This window comes from Diabrotica virgifera, chromosome 4, assembly GCF_917563875.1.
Source record: "Diabrotica virgifera virgifera chromosome 4, PGI_DIABVI_V3a".
Lineage (NCBI taxonomy): Eukaryota > Metazoa > Arthropoda > Insecta > Coleoptera > Chrysomelidae > Diabrotica > Diabrotica virgifera.
The window spans coordinates 1,665,251-1,689,141 of NC_065446.1; the positions used below are offsets into that span (position 1 = coordinate 1,665,251).

The window sequence follows — 23,891 nt, forward strand, 5'->3', positions numbered from 1 at the left end:
TTAGTTCTGAAAGCTGGTATTATTCCTTTCTTTTTTATGTATCTGGCTATTTTTGTTGTTATCTTGCCAATATATGTGAGAGAGCAGAAGGTACTGGGTTCTTTCTGTGGTGGTGGATACACTAATTTCAGGATTTTCTTATGAAGTTTTTGATTTAAAATTGTGTTAACTGTTTGTTCGTTATAGCCGTTGTTTACTGCTATTTGTTTAATGATGTTTAGTTCTATCTCGAAGTTATTTTTTGTCATGGGAATTTCTGTCAGTCTATGTATCATGCTATGGTAGGCTGCTAATTTGTGTTGTGTAGGATGGGATGATGAATTGTGTATAGTTGTGTCAGTATGGGTAGGTTTATGATATACGGAGATACTGACACAACTATACACAATTCATCATCCCACCCTACACAACACAAATTAGCAGCCTACCATAGCATGATACATAGACTGACAGAAATTCCCATGACAAAAAATAACTTCGAGATAGAACTAAACATCATTAAACAAATAGCAGTAAACAACGGTTATAACGAACAAACAGTTAACAAAATTTTAAACCAAAAACTCCATAAGAAAGCCCTGAAATTAGTGTATCCACCACCATAGAAAGAACCCAGTACCTTCTGCTCTCTCACATATACTGGCAAGATAACAACAAAAATAGCCAGATACATAAAAAAGAAAGGAATAATACCAGCTTTCAGAACTAACAACAACTTAAGCAAATATATTAAGAACAATAAAAGCCGAAAGAGAAAGCAACTACAGAGTGGTGTGTACAAACTAACTTGTGGTGACTGTCCGAAAACGTACATCAGTCGAACTGGCAGAACTTTTGACAAACGGATAGCAGAACACAAAAGGGCTCTCAACAATAGAAAAACAGACACTTCTACATACGCACTTCACCTTCTAGATCATAATCATTCTTTCAATGAAGAGTTTCAAATTCTGCATATCCAAAATAAAGGCCTTAAGCTTCCTTTTTTAGAATCTATGGAAATTAATAAACTGAAAAATATAGATATAATTCTGAATGACCAACTCGAGACAAACAGCTCCCCACTCCTCAACCTCTTCAGTTAGAGACTTAAAAAGGCAAACACATTGTAAATTATATCACTTGAGAAAGGCACTCTGCCGAAACAGCTGTAGTCATATAGTTGTAAATAATAAATTTTGTGGAAGTATAGAAAACAAAAGTTTTCAGTGTTTTATTGTGAGATATTTTGAGGTGTCTTCAAAAATTTGCCACAGTTGGCTTAATTGTACTGAATATGCCTATTTAATTTAAAAATAAAATACATTCTACCATACATTCAAAAAAATATGTGCTTGAAATATTGATTTCAGCCACTACGCCCCCCTCCTCTTTGATGTGACACAATTTTGATAGGCGACCCATGCTAGAAATATTTGTCTATTTATGAAATTTAATAAAAAAATGTTTCATCTGGTAAGCAGATGGGTACAGTTCGACCTATATTCGGATGCCGTACTATAAGTTTATTTTAAATAAAATAAAAATAATTAGAAAAACTTCAATTCCAATAAACTAATTTTATTTTATGTTCAATAACAAACCATAAAATAGAAAACAAATTCGAAAATATTGACTACTGTAACAAAAAAAAATTTGTTGTTCCCAAGTAAGACATTTTTCAAATTAAAATCATCAAATATTTCAAAAATATGGATAATAAAATCAAGTATTTAGAGCTTTCATCCTTTATGGCATTATGAATCAAATCAGCAATCTCGTTTTGCGATATTTGTTCCCACTCAATGCATTTAAAACGCATTGCAAGCAAATTTTGTGCCTATGCTCTTAGAATAAATTTTCAAAAAAAGAATTCTTTGTTTGAAAATCAAATCTACTAAAACCTATCTATCTATCTATCTATCTATCTATCTATCTATCTATCTATCTATCTATCTATCTAAACCTATTAAAATATAAATAGCTTAATAAGGAGTTGATTACAACGAACCTTATCAAACCCCTTATTATTGTTATCAATGAGCATTCCTCAATTATAAAAGCTGAGATTAAAAATGTAAAGAAATTTTTAATAATTAGATGTACGATGACTAATTTATTTATCAGCAGCTGACATATCGGGTGAACATTAACGGACAACACTAGATAAGAAATTATCTACATTTGTAAAGGGCTCCCCAGGGTTACCAGACCTAGGGAATTTTCCCTAAACCTAGGGAATTTTGAGCCAGCTTAGGGAAAAAGGGAATTTTATTCAATTCTATGACAAATCTAGGGAATTCTTAATATTCGTAAGATGATTTTAAAAAAATTGTTGGATTTTATAAACTTTACAAAATTGCATATATTTTTATCTACATGGAAATCGTATTCTTCGGAAATTCGGGGAATCACAGCGATACGTCAAAATTTAGAAGTGAAGAGAATATTATACAGATTACGATAATTGCGATTCGGGAATTCGGGGAATCACAGCGATGCGTCAAAGTTTAGAAGTGGAGACAAGAATATGATAGATTGAGATATCGATTGAATATGAGATATCGATTCAGATCAATTTTTACGATTATTCCCCATTTGTTATTAAAGGCAAACAAACATCAATAAGGTTATGTTATAAATCCATAATTTATCAGGGTTACTCGTTTCTCGGTTGTAGGATGAAATTATTATTATTGTCCATATATAAAATCCACGAAGAAATTTATCTGGGATTGGGTTCTACCATTAGTATGGTATAAACAATGATGTTATCATAAAACTTCGAGATGCTGGAATCAATTTCTATAGTTGGACTATTATTATTTATAATTTAGTTGGACACAACATTTTATCACATTTGAGTCGAAAAAGAACAACTCTAATAAATAAATAGAAAATATAAAAATATTAGATAACCATAAATGTTCGATTTTTGATTTGTTGTGTCGCTTGTCAATAATAATCGATTTGAATCGATCAGCGTTTCGATCATTTTTAATTTTGACCATTTCGATTATTGTACGGTTTGGAAGTACAATGCTAGAAGTGTACAATATTTTCCGTACAATGCCAGGATTGCCCAATTTCGGGGGTTTGCTCGTAACATATATACAAAAATACTGGGTCTATTCGCAGAGCACATCCTGAACTTACCCAGAGGGAGCACGCCTGCGCATTTGCTGTTCACAGGGAAGAATTCGACCTATCCAACGCCCAGTTTTGTAATGCGCATGCGTAGGATGTGCTCCGCGAATAGACCTATTGAAAATATATAGGGAATTCTAGGGTAAAACTGGTCGTCAAGTTGTTAGGGAAATCTAGGGAAATTTTGGCAAAAATTCTAGGGAATTAAAAAAAAATCATCTGGCAACCCTGGGGCTCCCTCCATTTACGTCGAGATCGGTATCGATACATGTATTGCGACAAGGTGCGATACAAGTATCATGAGATTTGTATGTTTCACGACAGTGATACAGACGGCGATATAGTTGTAGACGACGAAGATACAGAGTTACTGAGCGATACTGAGACAGCCAAATACACTATGATCGATATGATCGATATCGATAGCGATCTCAAAGTGAATGGGGGCCTTAAAGCGCCTGTATGTATGTGTGTGAAAAAGTTATACCGATCTGAATTTTTTTTATGTTTCAATAGGGGGTCAGGGCCGATTCAGAACCGGTGTAGTTTGTGACTTTTTACCATCCATAAGATCGCTATAAGTGGTCGGGTAGGTAGCATAAGTGGTCGGACAACAGACGGCTCAGTATAGTCGAAAAACTAAAAAATTTGACTTTTTTTGGGTTTTCGACAATTATTCAAATTTTCCAACTACAAATTGCGCCAATAACTGAAATTTACATTATATTGATTGTTTCCCACCTTTAGACGTATCAGAGGAGTATGTCAACTAAAACTGTCACTGTCACAGTAGTATTAGTTACCAAACTCGTCCGATACGTCTAAAGGTGGGAAACAATTAATATACAGTGAACTCTCCCTTGAACGGACAGTAGTCGTTCCTCATAAAGTGTCCGTTTAAAGGAGGTGGCCATTGAAGAGAAAAAAATATGTTAACTTAATTTTTAAAAAAATAAGTGCATGTATGTATGTATATATAAAAAGAGATACTAGTTTTTAATATTACATAACACAAGTTGTGGATGACCTATGAACATGCATTGCCTATGAACATTGATTATTGAACTTTTCGATTTTCTCTCTGCACTCTTCTATCAAAATATCATATTGCTATAAAATAGAATTGTGATCCTATCTTTAGAAGCCTTACCTCCAATGCACCTTTCTCCTTTCAGGGTATAAGTTTTCTTGGGTTATGCTCCAAACTCTAAAAAATAATCCCGTCTCATCTGCGTCAATAATGTCTAGCGGAGGGAGAGTAGGTACCTACCTATACTGTCATTAAAATGGGCAGTTTTTCCTTCCAGTTAAAAACCTACAGCAGCTGCTTCGGCACATATATATTTGAAGGAAATATTGTGTCGCTTACAAAATTTCTCGAGCCATCCACCAGAAGCTTTCATAGTATCAACGCTTAGTTCCCTTGCAACTTTTAATGCCTTTTCTTAAATAATTTTACCAGAAACAGGAATATTTTTAGACCGCACTTCACAAAACCAATCGTAAACAATTATTTGTAGGTCTAATGCAGTATCATCGGTTTTCAAAAATTTTCTTTTTGCTTCCAGGTTTCCTTTCTCAGAAAACTGATTGATTAAATCACTTTTATGCTTCAAAATTTCACTGGCTTGAGGTTTTCCAATTCCAACTTTTTCAGCTAACTGTCTCACACTTAACTTATGCTTCTCTCCATAATGAACCACATCGACATTTTCTTTCAAACTTAAAAAAATCTAATAGACACAAAATTTCTTATGAAATTTAATCCGAAAATAATTTTTTTAAGAAAACACTCATAAAAATACAACGACATCTATTAGATATGCTTAATCAGACATTCCGGTTAAAATTCTTAAATCCTTGTTCCAGTCAAAACACAATTAACAATTTCCTGGTGTCGCATTTCTTTCACCGACCAACAAAAACAATAATTTTTATTATTTATGTAGTGTTGATAACGTGAACAGTATCTATCAAATATCAGGTCGTGGACATCTGCATTGATTTGAAATAATAAATGTATTATATAGGTACATATACACACACCGGCAAAATTAGCCGAACACGTTAAAAATGGACATGTTTGATGTCTCGTATTTCATAAACCAGTGGTCCGATTTGAGTGATTCTTTTAGTATGTTATAGCCTTATTATTTAAGAATATCTTTGTAATAATATTGTTGCTAGACAGATAAATACCATTTTATACCGGGTGTACCAATCATACTGTGTTTTTTTCTTAAAGTTTGGAACACCCTGTGGAATATTCTAGCATATGTAAAATATTAGAATTAATACTCGATTGTAGACTTAGGCTTGCTTAACATTTTCCTTTTCGATTCATTTACTTATGTGAGATAATAAAAAAGTTATGTGCGTTAACAACTATCCATGTTTTTCATCAATAAATCCTCATAGTAGGGGAGGAAAGTATACTAAATTTGCAGTTACTCGAGCGTTATGGGGACCTATTGGATTGTGAAGAGTATGTGCTAAAATCAGAAAAAGGTTAAGTTAAGTTTTCCATAAAGTGGGGGACTTTTCATTTTTTAATTTAATTTTCCATTTCAAACAATCATTTTCTCCGATTATAGCGCTATCTATCCATAATTCGAAAAGATATGTCGAATAAAAGTTGCTTATTTTTACGTAAAGAATCCAAATCTGCAATAAAAATTGGGGGCTTCTATTTAAGATTTTAAATTAAATCCCCCACCCAACCTCCGTGGGGGCTCGTGACACCCCACGGAGAGGGGTGGGGGGTAAATTAAAAACTATAAATACGAACTCTGCGATATTTTGCGAAATGAACATCAGATCGTAAAACTGCAAAATATACCTATTCAATATTTTTCAAAAATCTACCGAATGGCCCAAACACGACCCCCACGGAGGTGGGGTGGGGGGTTACATTAAAATATTAAATAGGAGCCCCAATTTTTATTGCAGATTTGGATCCTTGACGTAAAAATAAGCAACTTTTATTCGCAACATTTTTTTCCTATTGTGGATAAATGGCGCTATAATCGGAAAAAACGATTGGTGGAAATGGAAAATTAAATTGAAAAATGGAGAGTCCCACACTTTATGGAAAACTTAACTTAACTTTTTTTGGTTGTAGCACCCACTCTTCACAATCCACCCCAGGTCCCAAGAACGCTCGAGTAATTGCAAATTTAGCATACTTTTCTCCCCTACTATGAGGATTTATTGATAAAAAACATGGTTAGTTGTTAAAGCACATAACTTTTTTATTTTCCAACATAAGCAAATGAATAAAAAAAGAAAATGTTAAGAAAGCATAATTCTACAATCGAGTTTTAATTTTAATATTTTATATATGCTAGAATATTCCACAGGGTGTTCCGAACTTTAAGAAAAAAACACAGTATGCTTGTTACACCCGGTATAAAATGACATTTACCTGTCTAGCAACAATATTATTACACCGATATTCTTAAATAATAAGGCTATAATATACTAAAAGAATCACTCAAATCGGACCACTGGTTTATGAAATACCAGACATCAAACATGTCCCATTTTTAACGTGTTCGGCTAATTTTGCCGGTGTGTGTAGTTTTATATTGTAAAATATTTGGAAAAAAATGTTACTTTTTTTCATTTAATGTCCGCATTTACACATCATTTACTGTCCGCGGCCGTTGTTGAGAGTGTCCGTCGAAGGGAGTTAAAGGGTACAGGTTTATATATGGCCGAATAATTTTTGTTTTAAAAATCGTGCGTATAGAGGGGGTGTCCGGTGAAGAGGGGTGTCCGTTAAGAGAGAGTTTACTGTAATGTAAACTTATAGGTTTGTATAGCTAAATTTCCCACCTTTACTAGTTTCATCTCTTTTCTCACAACTTAATATGTTTCCTATCTTTTGCGTTATTCTGCCGGTTATTAGCGCGCTCATCACTGTATAGTTTTTTGATAAAATATTTAATATAAATATTATGAACCTCCACCTCTATTCAACTGATAACTGTGTAATATGAATCAATGTTTTCAATAGAAGCACAGTGTGGGAGTCACAGTTTTTAATCCACGAAATTATCTACAACTGATAATGTTTCGATAAGTAATGTCTAGCATTTATATGGTTATGTATAATTTTATAGTGTACGATATAGTGTGTAATTTTTGTTCATAATGCCTAAGGTAATTATTTATTCTTGTTTTATTCCTTTTTTACCATCTGTATTGGATATTTTGGTATGAATTTTTTTTGTGAATTTTGTGTATTAATATATTACTTATAGCATTGGGTTCTCTACTTTTCCTTATCTTTATTAATGACATCACTAGTTTAATAATCGATGGAAAAAATTTTCTTTTTGCTGATAAATACCAGTATTACTTCGAGAAACTCAAATATTGCAGTAACTCATATTATTCAGTAGAAGAGTTTCTTAACCAGTAACTAAGAAATTATAGTAGGTACATACTCTTATGTACAAGTAGTATTTTCACTCAACACAAATATTGCAGTTCTGTACTATAACTTCTGATCTACTTATTACCTTAATATTCAGTAGAAGAATTTCTTAATCAGTAACTAAGAAATTATTTTTTTATACCTTTATGTAAAAGTAGTAGTTTTATCTATATCTGACAATCTCATAAGAGTGAATGGCAATATAGTCAGTCCATTTACTCACGGTTTTTGCTCCTAGTTTTAAAGAACCGCTTGGATTGGCATGAAATTTGGCATACACATAACTAATATGTCAAAGAAAAAAGTGATACTTAGTGTGCCGATGTGTGCTTTTGCCCTGCGGGTGATTTTCACCCCTACTCGGAGGTGAAAAATATACGTTCAAAATAAGTCTGGGAGTGGATAAACTGACTAATTCGAAGCTACATATTACGTTCTATAGAGTTTCTTCACTATACTTTTTAAGTCAATACTTTTCGAGATATTTGTGATTTAATATGTACAAAGTGTTTAAGTAAGGCTTTATTTTTATTTTTGAAAAAAGTTTCTAGAATCAAAAATAAGCAAGTTGCGCTCGAAATAAAGTTGGCTCTTTTTTTTTTTTGGTTAAAAATATCGTAAAAATCACCCCTAATTAAAATCCCTAATGAAATTAATCGTTACCGCTTCACAAGTTACTTTACTTATGTATTTTTTAATTTGTAAGTTTCATCTTTCAATTTTAAAATAAACTGAATCATTAATTATCATGAATTTCTAGAGTATTTTTGATGACGATCCCATTGGTATTGACTTGGGTACAACATTTTCGTGTATAGCAGTTTATAGAAAGGGTAAAGGAGAAATTATTCCTGACAAAAACGGTGACAGGCTTGTACCATCTGTAGTTTTTTATGATCCGGAGAATAGAAATAGAATATTGGTGGGAAAAGCTGCTGAAGATGAGGGCCCAAGACGTCTTGAAAACTGTATAAGAGGTAAGTTTTATAAAAATGAATTTTACATTAATAACACAATGCAAAAAAGACTATTCCAAAGATTTAACATATGAGCAAAAGAATTCATAATGACAATTTCATCTCAGAAAACTAAAACAATAGTAATTAGTAAAGAACCAATCAGATGTAAAATCGAAATTGAATAGAATAGAATTAAAATCGAAATATTGTATTGAACGAGTAATGGAAATAAACTACCTTGGAATTACATTGTGAAGTTACAGAGACCTAAACAAAGAAGTGAGAAGTCAAGTAAAAAAAGCAAATAGCCTTAATAACACTATACGGCGAAATTATAGGTCGATGGAAATTTTTTAAGGGATAATAGATGACGCCAACATTTTTTGCTAATAATGTATCGCTCAAACTGTTAAGGTTTCCGAAATAAAATTAAATTTGTCAACATTCGAAAATAAGGCTGCTCGTCTATTTTATTTTAAAAAATAATTATCTAAGCAGATACTTCCCTGACATACAAAATGTCTTACGTATTACTTGCTCAGATTGCAAAAACCCTTCGTTATTAATGCAACTCCAAACACAATTCGGATGTCAAAACAGTAAAACGCACCTTTCATACGCATACAATAACCATGTTTATAAACCAAATAAACCACTCCATAGCAGGTAGATTGTTTGTTAGTATAGCAGGTAGATTGTTTTTTGTTTGTTATGCGTTCGGAGACCGATAATAGCTGATGGAAATTGTATGCGAAAAGTCAGTGTTGTAGGTTTACATTTTTATTCCATTCGTAAAACAGGGAGGTAGTACGCCTAGATAATTTTTAAACGTGAAATAGACGGTTGTCGAATATTGACAAATTTAACTTTATTTCGGAAACCGTAACAGTTTGAGCGATACATTATTAGCAAATATGTTGCAAATGGCGTCCCCTATTATCCCTTAAAAAATTTCCATCGACCTACCAAACACCCTATATACTATATACGGTACTGTTTTTTGGTGTGGTAATACATAATATAACTTTTACATGGTTAAACATTTGACTATAATTTTGAGGTATAACTTTCCTATGGTTAATAATTTTATAAAGAAATTCAAAACACTGGTGTAAAATTGTTAAGTCCCAATACCGAACTATAAGTAACAATATGCTATACATACCTATAGGTAGATACATTATTAGGTACACATGACGAAGTTTTTTTATTTAAAATAGGTATTGATAATGCTGTATAATTAGGTTAATAAGTAATATTTTGAATTTTACAACAATTTTACACCAGTATTTTGAATTTCTCTATAAAATAATTAATCATAGGAAAGTTATAAATTATAGTAAAATAATTAATCATATAAAAGTTATACTATTACCACATTAGAGAACAGTACTACCAAAGGAAAATAGAAATATTCGACATAATAAACATTTTCTTAAACAAAAGTGATTGTTTTCAGTTAATAAGAGAAAATCTAAAAGGGAAAATTATTTTTTAAACAAACCTTCTATTAGAGAAATTCAAAATATTGGTGTAAAATTGCTAAGTCCCCAATAACTATAACCTTTAACATAGGTATTCTATACATATACATAAACGATGTTTTCTTATTTAAAGTATTGCTAATACTATATAATTAGGTTAATAAGTATATTTTGAATTTCATTTATATAGATAATCGACCAAGCGAAATGAGGTTTTTTATTTATTACTGTGTTAACCCTAACAACACAAAACATTCCAGGAATGTACTATCAAAGTTCTATTAATGTTTGAATGTCCTGGACATTCAAAGAACATTCGGTGAACATCTGATTAAGTTATTCGTGGAATGTTACCACAAGACATTCTATGAACATACTACCAATGTCGTATATTTTAAGAGAGGCCATTTACTATTCAATTTGCATTCATTTTCAAATTTGCCGCGCGTGTATATTATGTATTTAGGCAATCCAAACCACGTGACTTCTGGTTCTGGTTGGTGGGCATACAACAAAAAGTCACTGGTTACAGAGGTTATGTTTGTAATTCATTGTTTATCGTCGTATTTTGTCTATTTTGGATTCATTTGGATTTCGTTTGCTGTATTTTGTGAACTTTATAAACTTTACCACACTGCAAAGTGATTATTTAAAGAAATTATTATTGGAAACTCCAGATGTTTGCAGAAAGGTAGGGGAAACAATGTTTATTTACTGTTAATTTTTCTCTGATATTTATCAATATTGATGAATTTTGCAAGCAATAACATTATTTCTTTTATTGTATTAGATATTTATTGAAGCTGAAAATAATTGGGGATTTAGATCCATATAAAATTCAGTCAGAATTGGATTTTACCATAAAGTGCATTCCACCAAATTACTATTATAGATACTGATCCATTATAAATAGTTGATTATATCTAGTGGAGTCTCACAGTTACTACTCTAAGCAGCAGATGAAAGCATACAAAAGCTTTCAGGCACATAAATATTTTACAGCTGGATTTGTTTTAAAGTAGGAAGTCACAAGCAACAACTTCGTAAGTACCTACAAGAATATTGAGGAAATCCAGCTCCTCGATACTACTGGGCAAACTAGAAGATTGAAGAGGACAAAGCCTTTTGAACTAGTTTGAGTGAACTAGTATGAGTGAAAAGCAGAGCATAATGCTTGTGTGCCTGTGTATGTTAGAATAGTGCGGTTAGAAAAGCAGGCATAGTGCTTGTGTGCCTGTTAGATTAGATAAGAGACGCTATGGGTAAGCTCTTTATTTTAAGGAACAGTAGTAATTTAGGTTAAATTAAAATTGCTCATTGGTCAGAGTTATGACCAGATTGTAATTGTAATGTACAATTCAATACAATGAATCGTCATCGTAGTAATGATTATGGAAAAAAATATATGACAAGATTTTGTGCAATAAAAATGTTTATATTTATCAAGGATGTATTATTTGGTACGGCCACATATACTTCTGGTATATCGTCGGTGATGTGACAATACCTCCTATTTGCTTTTTCATGAATTTTGTCGGAGCAGAAAAACTTGTTTGGGCCACCTCCTGTTTTCATATATTTTTGACTTGTTTTGTAGTAAATTCAACTAGCTATTTACTACAAAACAAGTCAAAACTTACGCATGAAAACAGGAGGTGACCTTAAAAAATGTTTTTCGTCTCCTGCAAAACTCATGAAAAAACATATAGGAGATATTGTCACATCACTGACGATTTCAGAGAATGTCTAAAAAATATAATTTGAATGTCCTAAGAACATTCGTAGACATTCATGGAATGTTTCAAGATATTCATGGAATGTTTCAACAAGACATTCAGTCTTAAAAAGATACTGTGAATGTTTAAAGAACATTCGTAGACATTCATGGAATGTTCCAACAAGACATTCAAGGAATGTTTAAAATGCTGACACAGCACTTTCCTGGGACTTTCCAGGGACGTTCGTGTGCATTTGGGGACTTTCCAGGAATGTTTTCAATGTCCTGTGTGTACCTTCTAGGAACATTCCTGGAATGTTTTGTGTTATTAGGGAAACCTAATGATATAAAGTGTATAATATATATGCTTTTCAAATTGCCCGCCAAATTCAGAGACTGCCTGTCAATTGTCTAGAAGCTCGCCAGCTAAAATATTAGGTTTTCTCTAGCCGCAAGTATATTTTGACCAGTGATGTGGGAGGGAGGGATGTGACATGAGGTGGAGTAGATGGGATCGCTTTCACGGGCTAAATGGGGAAGGCAATATGGCGGAGCAACTCTTTGGCAGTATATTCTGTTCTATATAAAGTATATAATTATAAAATTGTATTATATTATAAAAATATATATAATTAATAATTTTAATAATTAATTAACAACATATATTCCACGTATAACATAAAAAACCTGCCCGCCGCCATATTGTCTTCCCCAAAAGTGTCAAATCAAGTGGTCCCATTGAGTAAACACAAGAGCATCTCTTATGTCATATCCCCTCTCTCCCACATTACTGATTTTGACATAGCCCGTCTACAAGAATGTTACACGATGGTAGATTTATCATGCGACAGTGGCGCCATCGAGCGGAGAGGCTTACGGACTACCCAGTTACTTCTTTTGCTTGCCCTCTGTCGCCCACCTGTCGCCATTCGAGAATTTGTTTCGTCCAACGGTTGTCTTCCATTCTTCCTATGTATACACATAGGAAGAATGGAACCAGTTCCATTTTAACATGGCAATCTTCTGGATCACATCTGTTATTCTGAATGTTTAATTTTATTAACACGCAACCTTTTATTTTTAGATTCAAAACGCATTATTGGTCGAAAATTTGATGACTATTTCGTTCAAGAATACATTTCCAGAGAAGATGTTCAATACAAACTGGAAAAGGGACTCTACGACAAAGCTGTTTTTAAAATTAATATCAATAAACAAAGCATCACAAAGACCCCAGAAGAAGTTAGTGCTGAAATATTAAAGCATCTTAAAGAAATGGCTGAATCCTTTTTGAACAAAAAAGTTTTTAAAGTCGTAATATCGGTACCAGCAAATTTTAGCAACGCCCAAAGAAAAGCCACAAAAAAAGCTGTTGACTTAGCTGGCTTAAACTTAATACGATTTATTTCCGAACCTTCGGCAGCAGGAATACACTATATTGGCGATAGGTATGTACAAGGAAATATAATGGTTTTTGATTGGGGAGGTGGCACCTTAGATGTTTCCTTAGTAAGAGTTAAAAATAAAACATTTGAAGTACAAGCTGTTTATGGAGATACGTCACTAGGAGGAAGAGATTTTGATAATCAACTATTTCAATATTTTCATAAAAAACATGTTAAAAAAGAAAGGTCCATTAACAAATTAAGAAACGCGTGTATCGAATTAAAGAAGAAGCTTTCAAATGATGAAGTTGCCACTATGTTTGTTGATGGATACGATAATTCTGAGGATTATGAAATTACGTTAACAAAAAAGAAATTTGAATTTCTAAATAAAAATCTTCTAGATAGAGCAATGGCTGTGATAATTACTACTTTAAATCAAACCGGTTTTAAAATGTATGAGATAAAACGAGTCTTGTTAGTTGGAGGTACAACAAGGATACCAAAAATTAGGGAAAGGATACAGCATTTTTTTAATGATATGAATCTAACAACAGATCTTAATCCAGATGAAGCAGTAGCTGCAGGAGCTTCTCTTCAAGCTTTTCGTTACAAATACGACCAAGGAGGGGTCGAGTCGTTTACAGTAAGTGAGGTTACACCTTTATCTCTTGGACTAGAAACTTTAAAAGATCTTATGACGGTTTTCATTCCTCGAAATAGTACACTACCTATCACTGAAGTTAAAACATTTACAACAACATCCAATGACCAAACCTTAGTTACAATTTCTATTTTTGAAGGAGAAAGATTAAATTGTGATTATAATAATAAACTAGGAGAATTTAATATAACCGACCTACCGCCTAAAAAAGCTGGCGAAGTTATGGTTACTGTTAGTTTTCATTTGGATGAAGACGGTATTCTTACTGTTAGTGCAACTGAGTGTTCATCAGGCAAAGAGAAAAAACTTGTAGTCCTTATGGAAGAGTTTAGACTTAGTAACAGGAAGGTTACAATGTGTATTGAAGATTCGCAGAAAATGAGAGAGGAAGATGAAATATTTAAAGAATTCGTAACCACTAAACATAAATTTATAGAATTTTGCAATCACATGTTATATGACATCAGGAAAATAAATAGTATCGAGGAACGGAATATGGTTCAACAAAATTGTGATAGTTTTTTTAAGGATATTTCAAATTTAGATTTCAATCAAATCGCCAGACTAAAAGACCTATTTGTTGCTTTGACTAAAAAGGTTGAACCTATTTTAAAAAAACATGGCTTATTGTAAATATTTATGTAAAAACTTTTAAACTATTCTCAACACTGATCTAAACGGATTAGTTTTATCACAAACACCAATGGGCTTACTAATATCTAGCAAATAATATCTATCTTACTTATTACTGTCTTATTAGTAGGCATGATGTTATTATTCGTTTGTGTTCCCTTTTGTCAGTTGCTTTTATTTTCCACTTAGTTAAGTCTTCTCATATCTTCTTCGTTGCTCCATCTAGGCCTCGGTTTTTCTTTTCACCTTTTGCTTACTGATGCACTAGATACCATTTATGGGAACTTGAAGATTGGACCATTCTCTGAACATGGCCCAACCACCTAAATAAATACGTTAGTATCTACTAGTATGTTGGAATCTTGATGGAGCTCAGTTATTTCTTCTTCTTAGTTACTGTCCATTAAGTTTTTTTCCACCAAAGATTTTGCTCAATATATTTTCCCACCAAACTAATAACCACTCTTAGTATTTTTGTATTACGACGCATGTTTCACAAGCATACCGTTTCCTTTTTAAATTGCAGCTGATCAAATTGTTCAAAGCTTCATTTATATACAATACTTTGTTGATTGCTATATCTTTGAGTTTCGTGAGAGTGCTCACATCATGAGTGTTTCACATCAGTGCTCTGTCATCTGCAAATGCTAAGCACTGATTGATTTTGTGGTATATTAGACCTTTTCTATTAATATTTACTTCCTGTATCATGGGCGCCCGCAGAGAGGGGCCAGGGGGGGCCGTGGCCCCCCCTGAGATTTTACTATTTTGTATATTTTTCTGTACTCAAACCTAAAAAGTTAATACCTTTACGTTGACATAAAAGGTATATTATACAAGTATATAAACCAAAAACAAAATTATGGAGATAATATTATATTAAACTTAGACCATGGTCTAAGATATTAAATATAATACGTCGAATACCTACGAACCTACGCGCCTTTTGAATGCAACCGGCAACGTCGTAGCACAAGCACAATCACATGGTGGTGGTGGTGATGGTGATAGATAATCCGGCCACGCACCACCATTCTACCTGTTTTCGTCAAGCCGCTCAGAGTTCACAGCCGTTGTTTATTTTCTTTGCGTTGAGATTCGCAGTGTATTTTATTTTATTATTATCGTGTTAGCCTACGGGCGGTTTCCGGTTTCTATCATTTAATACAAACACAATCCTTATCAGGTAATTTGATTTATTAACATTTTCCTTAAACTGCATGACTATAGTTTTGCTGGTTTATTCTTTAGAAAAAAATGGACATTCGAACATTCTTTAAAAGAAAAACAACCGCCCTCGAGGAAGTTACCGATTCCAAAAAGAATAAGGCTTCAACTCGTAGCCCTATCCCTAGCACAAGTAGTGACATAGAAGGGGAACATGAACATGCAGTAAAGGAAGCAGAGCCTAGCACTTCTTCGAATAGAAATACTTTAGCGGAGACAGCAGATCAGCCTGATGTACAAGAAACCATTTCCCGAATATTTCCAGACGGTCAATCAGAAGACATTGGAAATTTTGTAAATTCCTCGTCGATTCAAGATAAACAAAAATACCAATACGATATATTAAGAAGTCCGTATACGCCGTCCCCTACCTATGATTTTAAGCAAGATGTTGATCCAAATAAACGGCCGTTTGTACACAAATGGCTTCAACAATATGACTGGTTGGTTTATTCCAAAGTTCTTAAAGGTGCCCTTTGTAAGTATTGTGTGGTTTTCCCACCTGTTGTGACACACGGTAGTACCTTAGGCGCATTTATAACAAGGCCATTTATAAAATACAGGGATTTCCACACGCAGGCCAAGAACCATTCTAATTCTGCCTGGCATAAAGATTCAATTATCCGTTCCAAAAATTTTATTGATGTGATGTCCAATAAAAAACTAGATATATTGTCTCTGATTGATGAGGGAAAGCAAATAAATGTAGCGGAAAATAGAAAAAAAATTCTTCCAATTATAAAAACAATAGTTTTTTGTGGAACTCATGATATGCCTTTAAGAGAAAGCAGCAAAAATTCTGGAAATTTTTTGGATCTCTTAAAATTCAGGATAGACGCTGGTGATACAACTTTAGAGAATCACTTGTTGAACGCAGGTGGTAACTCTAAATACACTTCTCACAGGATCCAAAATGAAATAATTTCATTGGCAGGACATGTAATATTAAAAAATATTGTCGAAGAAGCAAATTCTTCCAAATATTTTAGTGTTATGGCTGATGAGACTGCGGACATTTCGGGACATGAACAGTTATCTGTTGGTATACGGTATGTATACAAAGAAAATGAAAATTTTACGGTGAAAGAAGAGTTTCTTGGTTTTGTGAAATTAGATAAACTAAACGCTGATAGCATAGCTTATTCTATTTTGGAGTTTTTGGAAACATCAGGTTTAAACATGGACAAACTTGTAGGGCAGGGCTATGATGGATGCTCAACAATGGCTGGTGAAATTCACGGGGTTCAGAAGATAGTACAAGATAAGTATAAAAAAGCATTCTATTTTCATTGTGCCTCCCATAGGTTAAATTTAGTCATAAACGACATTAGTAAAATAGTTGAAATTCGAAATACCATAGGTACTGTTAAAGACGTAATAGTATTTTTTAGGGAGAGTACTCTAAGAAGAAACCTAATTCCCAATATACCTTTGTTTTGTGAAACTCGTTGGTCAGCTAAATATAAATCTTTGCGGATTTTTGCTGAAAATTTTAAAATAATATTTAAAACACTTTTTGATATAAAAACTGGGCAAATTTTAATGAACTCTTCTACTACAAAAAGAGCAGCTCAGTTATGGGCTGCCTTAAATTCCTTTACGTTTGTTATTTGTCTAGTTGTGGCAAGTAAATATTCAAATATTTTAGAGCCCATTGCAAATACGCTACAAGGTATTTCAATTAATTTTGTAGATGTTCATCACCACATAAATTTAATTACCAGGACTTGTGAAAAACAGCGCTCAGAGGTTGATTCAAATTTTGCAGACATTTTTTCCTATGCATTATCTATCTGTGAGACCCTCAACATAGAAGTGGGAAAACCACGAATTTGCGGTCGACAAATTCATAGATCTAACTATGAATCTGATTCAGCAGAAGATTATTTTAGAAAATCTATATTTATACCATATTTAGATCATCTGATTCTTGCCTTAAAAACAAGATTTTCTAAAGAACATGAAGTCGCCTTCTCTTTGTTTAATATTTTACCAAAAAATATAAAATCTTTAGATGTTAAATCTTTCGCAATTAAGGTAGGAAATCTATACAACATTGAGAATTTGGAAAGCGAATTAAATATTTGGAGAGAGTATTTATCTCAATCTCAAATAGCTGAGAACATAACCATTGAAGATCTTATTCAGCACTGTAAATTTTTTCCTGCTATCAAAGATAGCCGCATTCTTCTACTTACTTTGCCGTGTACTACCTGCACAATTGAACGGAGTTTTAGCACCTTACGCAGGATTAAAACGTGGATAAGAGCTACAATGGGACAAGATAGACTTGTTGGGCTAGCATTGTTGAGTATCCATCGAAATCGTCTATTAAATATTTCCAATTTTTCCACTAAAATACTAGACGAATTTTGTCAAAATAACAGAAGACTGGTTTTTAGTTAAGAATAAAATTGCATGCTATTTTGTATTACTTTTAGGTATTACTTTTATTACCTTTTAGCATTAATAACATTTATTATAATATTTTGTTTTGTATTTTTTAAGAGTTGCCTTCGTGGTTTTGTTATTTGTTCCTAAAAGAAGTTGCAATATTTTGTTTTCTTAACGTTTTAAAAATATAAGTATTACATACAACAGTTTTTTATTTTGCCCCCCCTGAAAAAAAATCCTGCGGGCGCCCATGTCCTGTATAACTTTTTCTAATTATAGACTAAAATTATAGATAATAATGGATCATCTTCACACACTACTTCTTTGATCTCAAAATTTTCCGTTATACTAGATATTGTTTACCTTGATTTTCGTCACTATCATTTAAAGAGTTAATTTTGGTATTCTTATAAGCTTTGGACAAACGTCCATATATTGCGATCCTGTGAATAGGAATTTCCTTTCTTTGATTCGTTCAAAAGTCTGTTTAAAATCGATGAAAAACCATCGTGTCCTTACTGTATTCGTAATTATTTTCGGCCTGTATTTCTCGCCTGACCTACAGTGTTTCTGCCTTATCTGCGGATTCTAAAAAAACTTAAAATCATTAACACTGCGACATACCAATGCCACCTAGACGTTTTGTGATAAAACTTACAACATTTAAGATCCGATATAAGGTCGAACTGCACCGATCTGTTTAATGGAAAAAAATTATTTTATATGTAAATTAGTATGTTAAACAAGGGGTGCCTGATATAATCCTGTTCTGACTATAATTAATTAATAATTAAAAAATGATTTTTTTTATAAATTTGACTGACGTGTTTAACAAAAAAAATTAACACTATCGGTAAGTACAAAGCCTAGAGGATATGTAAAAATAGGGGTGCCTGTAAAAAGCCTGTTCTAAATAGGGGTTGCCTAATTTTTAAAATTTTACAGCGTCTACTTATGAATAATTGAACATGTGTAAAACTTTGTTATTACTAATTTTACGAAAAAAAGTTATTCTTTATAAAAAGTTCTGCATGATGTAAATCCTATGATTCAACCATCAGATGTCAAATTTTATCAATCTTATACGAGTTATATAAAAAAATGTTAATTTCGGTCAAGAGTGACTTCGACCTTTCGAAAATTGTTATTATGAAACAGTATTAATAATCAAAAAATATGTATTAGTGCGCAATTACATCATTATAATTAAAAAAAAATTTGTAAATTTTTCCGAAATTAGATTCTAAACTTCATTTTTATTGCTTACAAGTAGGATAACTCTTTTATTATCAATTTTGCGAAAAAAAGCAATTGTTCATAAAAAGCTTTGCATTGTCTAAAACCTAAGGTGCAGCCATCATCAAGTTTATAAATTTTATACGGGGTATGTCAAAAAATATGAATTTCGCTCGGGAAAAAAGTTATTCAGCATTAAAAATATGTTGCAATATAGAATTATATCCTTAAAATTGGAATTATTCTGAAATATAAAAGTATGAAACAACTCTTTGAGCGAAATTCATTGGCAAAATTGGCAAAAAAGGAAAATCACTGGCAAATGCTCGCAATATATGTAGGTACTTATATAATTACAAGTACTATGAAATATCCAATAATTTGGAAATATATTTACATTAGATTAATTAAAAAAACTGTTAACATTAAATATTGAAATATATTATAATATATTTTTCAATACAAATCCTAAAATCGGTTAGGAATTTAGACATTTTTGACAACTTTTTTGAAAGGAACGTTCGATATTTCCATATATTTATCTGTTGCCTGGAAACGAAAAATATCTGTATGGAAATCTTATTTCCTTACAGGAATTTCCTGTAAGGAATAGTATACTGTACAACAAATAAGAAAAAACGACATATTTCTCACGAGCGCAGACATTTGTTGGCACGAGTCGAGAACTAGGCGAGGGCCGCAAATCAAGCGAGGAAGAAATATGTAATTTTCTCATGTGTTGTACACTGTACTTTTTCTATGGATGCGGTTTTGTCAAGAGTTCAAACTTCAAAATTTAATAGTTTAGATGCTTTTAGGTATATTATATGCACAAATTGAAATAAAATCATCACATTTCCGACTTACTGTAGCCTTCTTTCTTTAATTGTAAGTTCAACTTCCTTCTCTTTACCTATTCTTCTCAGTACTTCATTGTCCGTAACTCTATCTACCCAGGAAACCCTCACAATTCTTCTATAGGTCCCCATTTTAAAGGCGTTAAGTCGTCTCATTGTCTCCACATTTAACGTCCATGGTCCATAACTTATGGTTTTGAATAATAAAATTCTTGTACTGAATAAAATATCTTTAATAATTATTTTTTATTTTTTAGTTTGAAATTTTTGACAACTGACATTGTTCATTTATATTTACATCCTTGAAAAAGATAAACGTTTCAAGTAACTATGTGTTGCTTTCTGGTTGCAATTTATAACGATATTTGAATGCTTTATTTATAATGAATAATATTTGAGCGCACTTATAACCGGCAAAATAACGCAAAAGATGGAAAACATATTAAGTTGTAAGATAAAAAGAGATGAACCTAGTGGAGATGTTAAATTTAGCGATAGTAACTTATATATTGACATTATATTGATTGTTTTCCACCTTTAAACGTATCGGACGAGTTTGAGAAATGCCACTGTCACAGTGACAGTTTTAGTTGACATACTCCTCTGATACGTCTAAATGTGGGAAAAAATCAATATAATGTCAACCTATAAGTTACTATCGCAAAATTTAACAACTCTACTAGTTTTGTTCCCTTTTATCTCACAATTTAACATGTTCTCCATCTTTTGCGCTATTTTGCCGGTTATTAGCACGCTCATCACTGTATACATATATTGCGAATTTTTGGCAGTGATTTTCCCTTTTTGCCAATTTTGCCAAGTTTGCCGATTTTGCCAATGAATTTCGCTTAAGAGATTTTTAATACCTTTATATATTTCAGAATATTTCAAATTATAAGGATATTCTTCTATATTGCAACATAATATATTTAATACTGAATAACTTTTCTCCGGAGCGAAATTCAAAATTTTTTTATATACCTCGTATAAAGTATATAAAATTAATGATGGCTGCACCTTAGGTTTTAGACAATTCAAAGCTATTTATGAACAATTGCTTTTTTTCGCAAAATTGATAATAAAAGAGTTATCCTACTTGTAAGAAATAAAAATGAAGTTTAGAATCTAATTTCAGAAAAATTTGCAAATTTTTTTTTTAATTATAATGATGTAATTCCGCACTAAAACATATTTTTTGATTATTAATACCGTTTTATAATAACAATTTTCGAAAGGCCGAAGTCACTCTTGGCCGAAATTAACATTTTTTGACATAACTCGTATAAAATTAACAAAATTTGACATCTGATGGTTGAATCATAGGATTTACATCATGCAGAAGTTTTTATAAAGAATAACTTTTTTTCGTAAAATTAGTAATAACAAAGTTTTACACATGTTCAATTATCCATAAGTAGACGCTGTAAAATTTTAAAAATTAGGCAACCCTCATTTAGAACAGGCTTTTTACAGGCACCCCTATTTTTACATATCCTATAGGCTTTGCACTTACCGATAGTGTTAATTTTTTTTTTGTTAAACACGTCAGTCAAATTTATAAAAAAAAATCATTTCTTAATTATTAATTAATTATAGTCAGAACAGGATTATATCAGGCACCCCTTGTTTTTTATAATGTTGAACATACTAATTTACATATAAAATAATTTTTTTCCATTAAACAGATCGGTGCAGTTCGACCTTATATCGTATCCTCTACTAATTCATTTTAAACTTAATATAACTCATTTTATTTATTTATTTTGTAACATGTATTTAAATAAAAGTAACCTAAATTAAGATACAGTTCTTTTTAAGCCCTTATTCAGTGCAATATTTCTTTCCATACTCCATTTGAAAATTAATAATAGTACAGTTTTTAATAGTAAATTAAAGATCAGGGGCATGTTTAAAAAAATGAAGTAAATAACACGCTCCTTTGCACAAAATATATTTACTATCAAATATGATAACGGACCTCTACTAAAAGAGGAATACATGAATACACGAAGGTGGGCCTGTAAATATATACGAAGAAAACGGAATACTTATCGGAAGAAAACGGAAAAGCAATATCGGAAAAAGACGTCAAAAATTTGGAAAGAGAAGAATACAAGAAGAAATAAAAGGAACGAAGAATTTTAAATATTTCGATTGTATCATGTCAAAATACGCAACAACAGAAGAATAGGTAAAAAATAGATTGAGACATACAAGATCTTGTATAAGGCATCTTCATAGTGTAATGTGGAATAAAAACATCAAAGAAAAAACAAAACAAAAAATGATATACCAAACAATAATATGAAGAATCATGACATATCCAGCAGGAATATGGATAAAAAATCAAACAAAGGAGCATTCTGGCGACCGAAATGGAATACTGGAGAAGATACTGTAGTCTGAGCAGAAGAGACAGGATATCAAAAGAGACAGGGAGAAAAGTGAAAGTGGAAAAAGGCGCCCTGAAGCATCTATATGAGAAGAGTTACAGACTAGAGAACATAAATAAAGAAGGAGAAATTTATTTATAAATGTATAACCCCCAAACCTAATTATTAGTGTGTATCGATTAAACTACGTATATTATTGCAAAAAATAACTATGATAAATTTTCTGTTTGTGCTTCGTTCAATAATATTTTTAGTTTTATTCTTATCGTAATGTTATCTATCAAATACATATAATCTATTACAAGATATACTACAATCAATTGTTAATTAATTGTGATAGTAGGTATTATACACATCTATTAGAATATTATTCGTGTTATCTAAAATACAGTACAGTTTCTATATCTTCTTCTTGTAGTGGTGTCTCCTTTAGTGAAGATTTGCGACTACACTGGCAGACTACACTGGCAGATCTGTCTCTGTCCAAATGCGGCTCTAAACAAATATGTTAAATCAAGGCCGGTCCAATTTCTGATATTTTTAAGCCATGAAATCTGGCGCCCAACGGGACCCCGTTTTCCTTCAATCTTCCCCTGGATTCTAGATGATCAATTGCGCGAGGCGGTACTTTTCTTTTCTCATTATGTATCCTAATTTGCTAACTTTTCTATTTTTGATAATCTTTAACTATCTGTAGCTATTTTCCTGAGGACATTTTCGTTGGTTGTGTGAGTTGTGCAAGGTGTTTTCAAGATTCTTCTATAAAGCCAGAGTTCAAAGGCTTCTAACTTGCTCATCAGCGTTCTAGTACATATTATGCAAGTGTGCTAGTTAGATGCATGTGTATTCCCGGCTTTACTGTTAATGCCATCAACTGGTATGAAAATTACTTTTCCAATTTAGTGGTATATATGTATTCTTATCTTAAGATCATATTATTCTCTGTTTATACATATAGTTTCAAAAGTTATGCATCACCTAAAATTATGCTCATTTTCATAGTTGACTTTTTCATGAACAGATTAACAGATTCCGCTAGATTTTTTTTTATTTTAGATTTTTCTTTGGTATTTACTCAGTTGGGCAAAGCTTTATTCAAACTTCTTTTTTTGTACTATTACCGGGTGGAAGAAAAGAAATTGTTTTATTATGTTAAGTTTGAGACACCCTGTAGGAAGGACAAGGTACAACTGTGAGTACGCATCAAAATCATATTATAGTCTTATGTTTTGTGAACATCTTTTTAATACCTCTGATATCCTTAGAAACAAAAAAAAAGACGTTTTTATTCTTTAATATGTGTTTTAACTGAAACAAAAGTTATCTATATATATTTCTAAATTATGTTGTAGTCTCATAGCTTGTAAACATTCTA

General features: G+C 32.1%; 2 protein-coding genes across 2 annotated transcripts in view; one reads left to right on the top strand and one right to left on the bottom strand.

Annotated features, from left to right (window-relative positions):
• The window catches only part of LOC114324395 (uncharacterized), a 437,385-nt gene that overhangs the window by 203,152 nt on the left and 210,342 nt on the right, over positions 1–23,891 (bottom strand). The gene's annotated exons all lie outside the window — the stretch shown is intronic.
• Positions 7,133–15,140, top strand: LOC114324396 (heat shock 70 kDa protein). Its single transcript, XM_050649007.1, has 3 exons — positions 7,133–7,290; positions 8,328–8,544; positions 12,812–15,140. The coding sequence occupies exons 1-3, from the start codon at positions 7,282–7,284 to the stop codon at positions 14,407–14,409; spliced, it is 1,824 nt and encodes a 607-aa protein (XP_050504964.1). The 5' UTR covers positions 7,133–7,281; the 3' UTR covers positions 14,410–15,140.

Coding starts and splice junctions, on each gene's coding strand:
- LOC114324396 (XM_050649007.1), top strand. Junction 8,545..12,811: donor TCTTGAAAACTGTATAAGAG/GTAAGTTTTATA, acceptor TTTTATTTTTAG/ATTCAAAACGCATTATTGGT.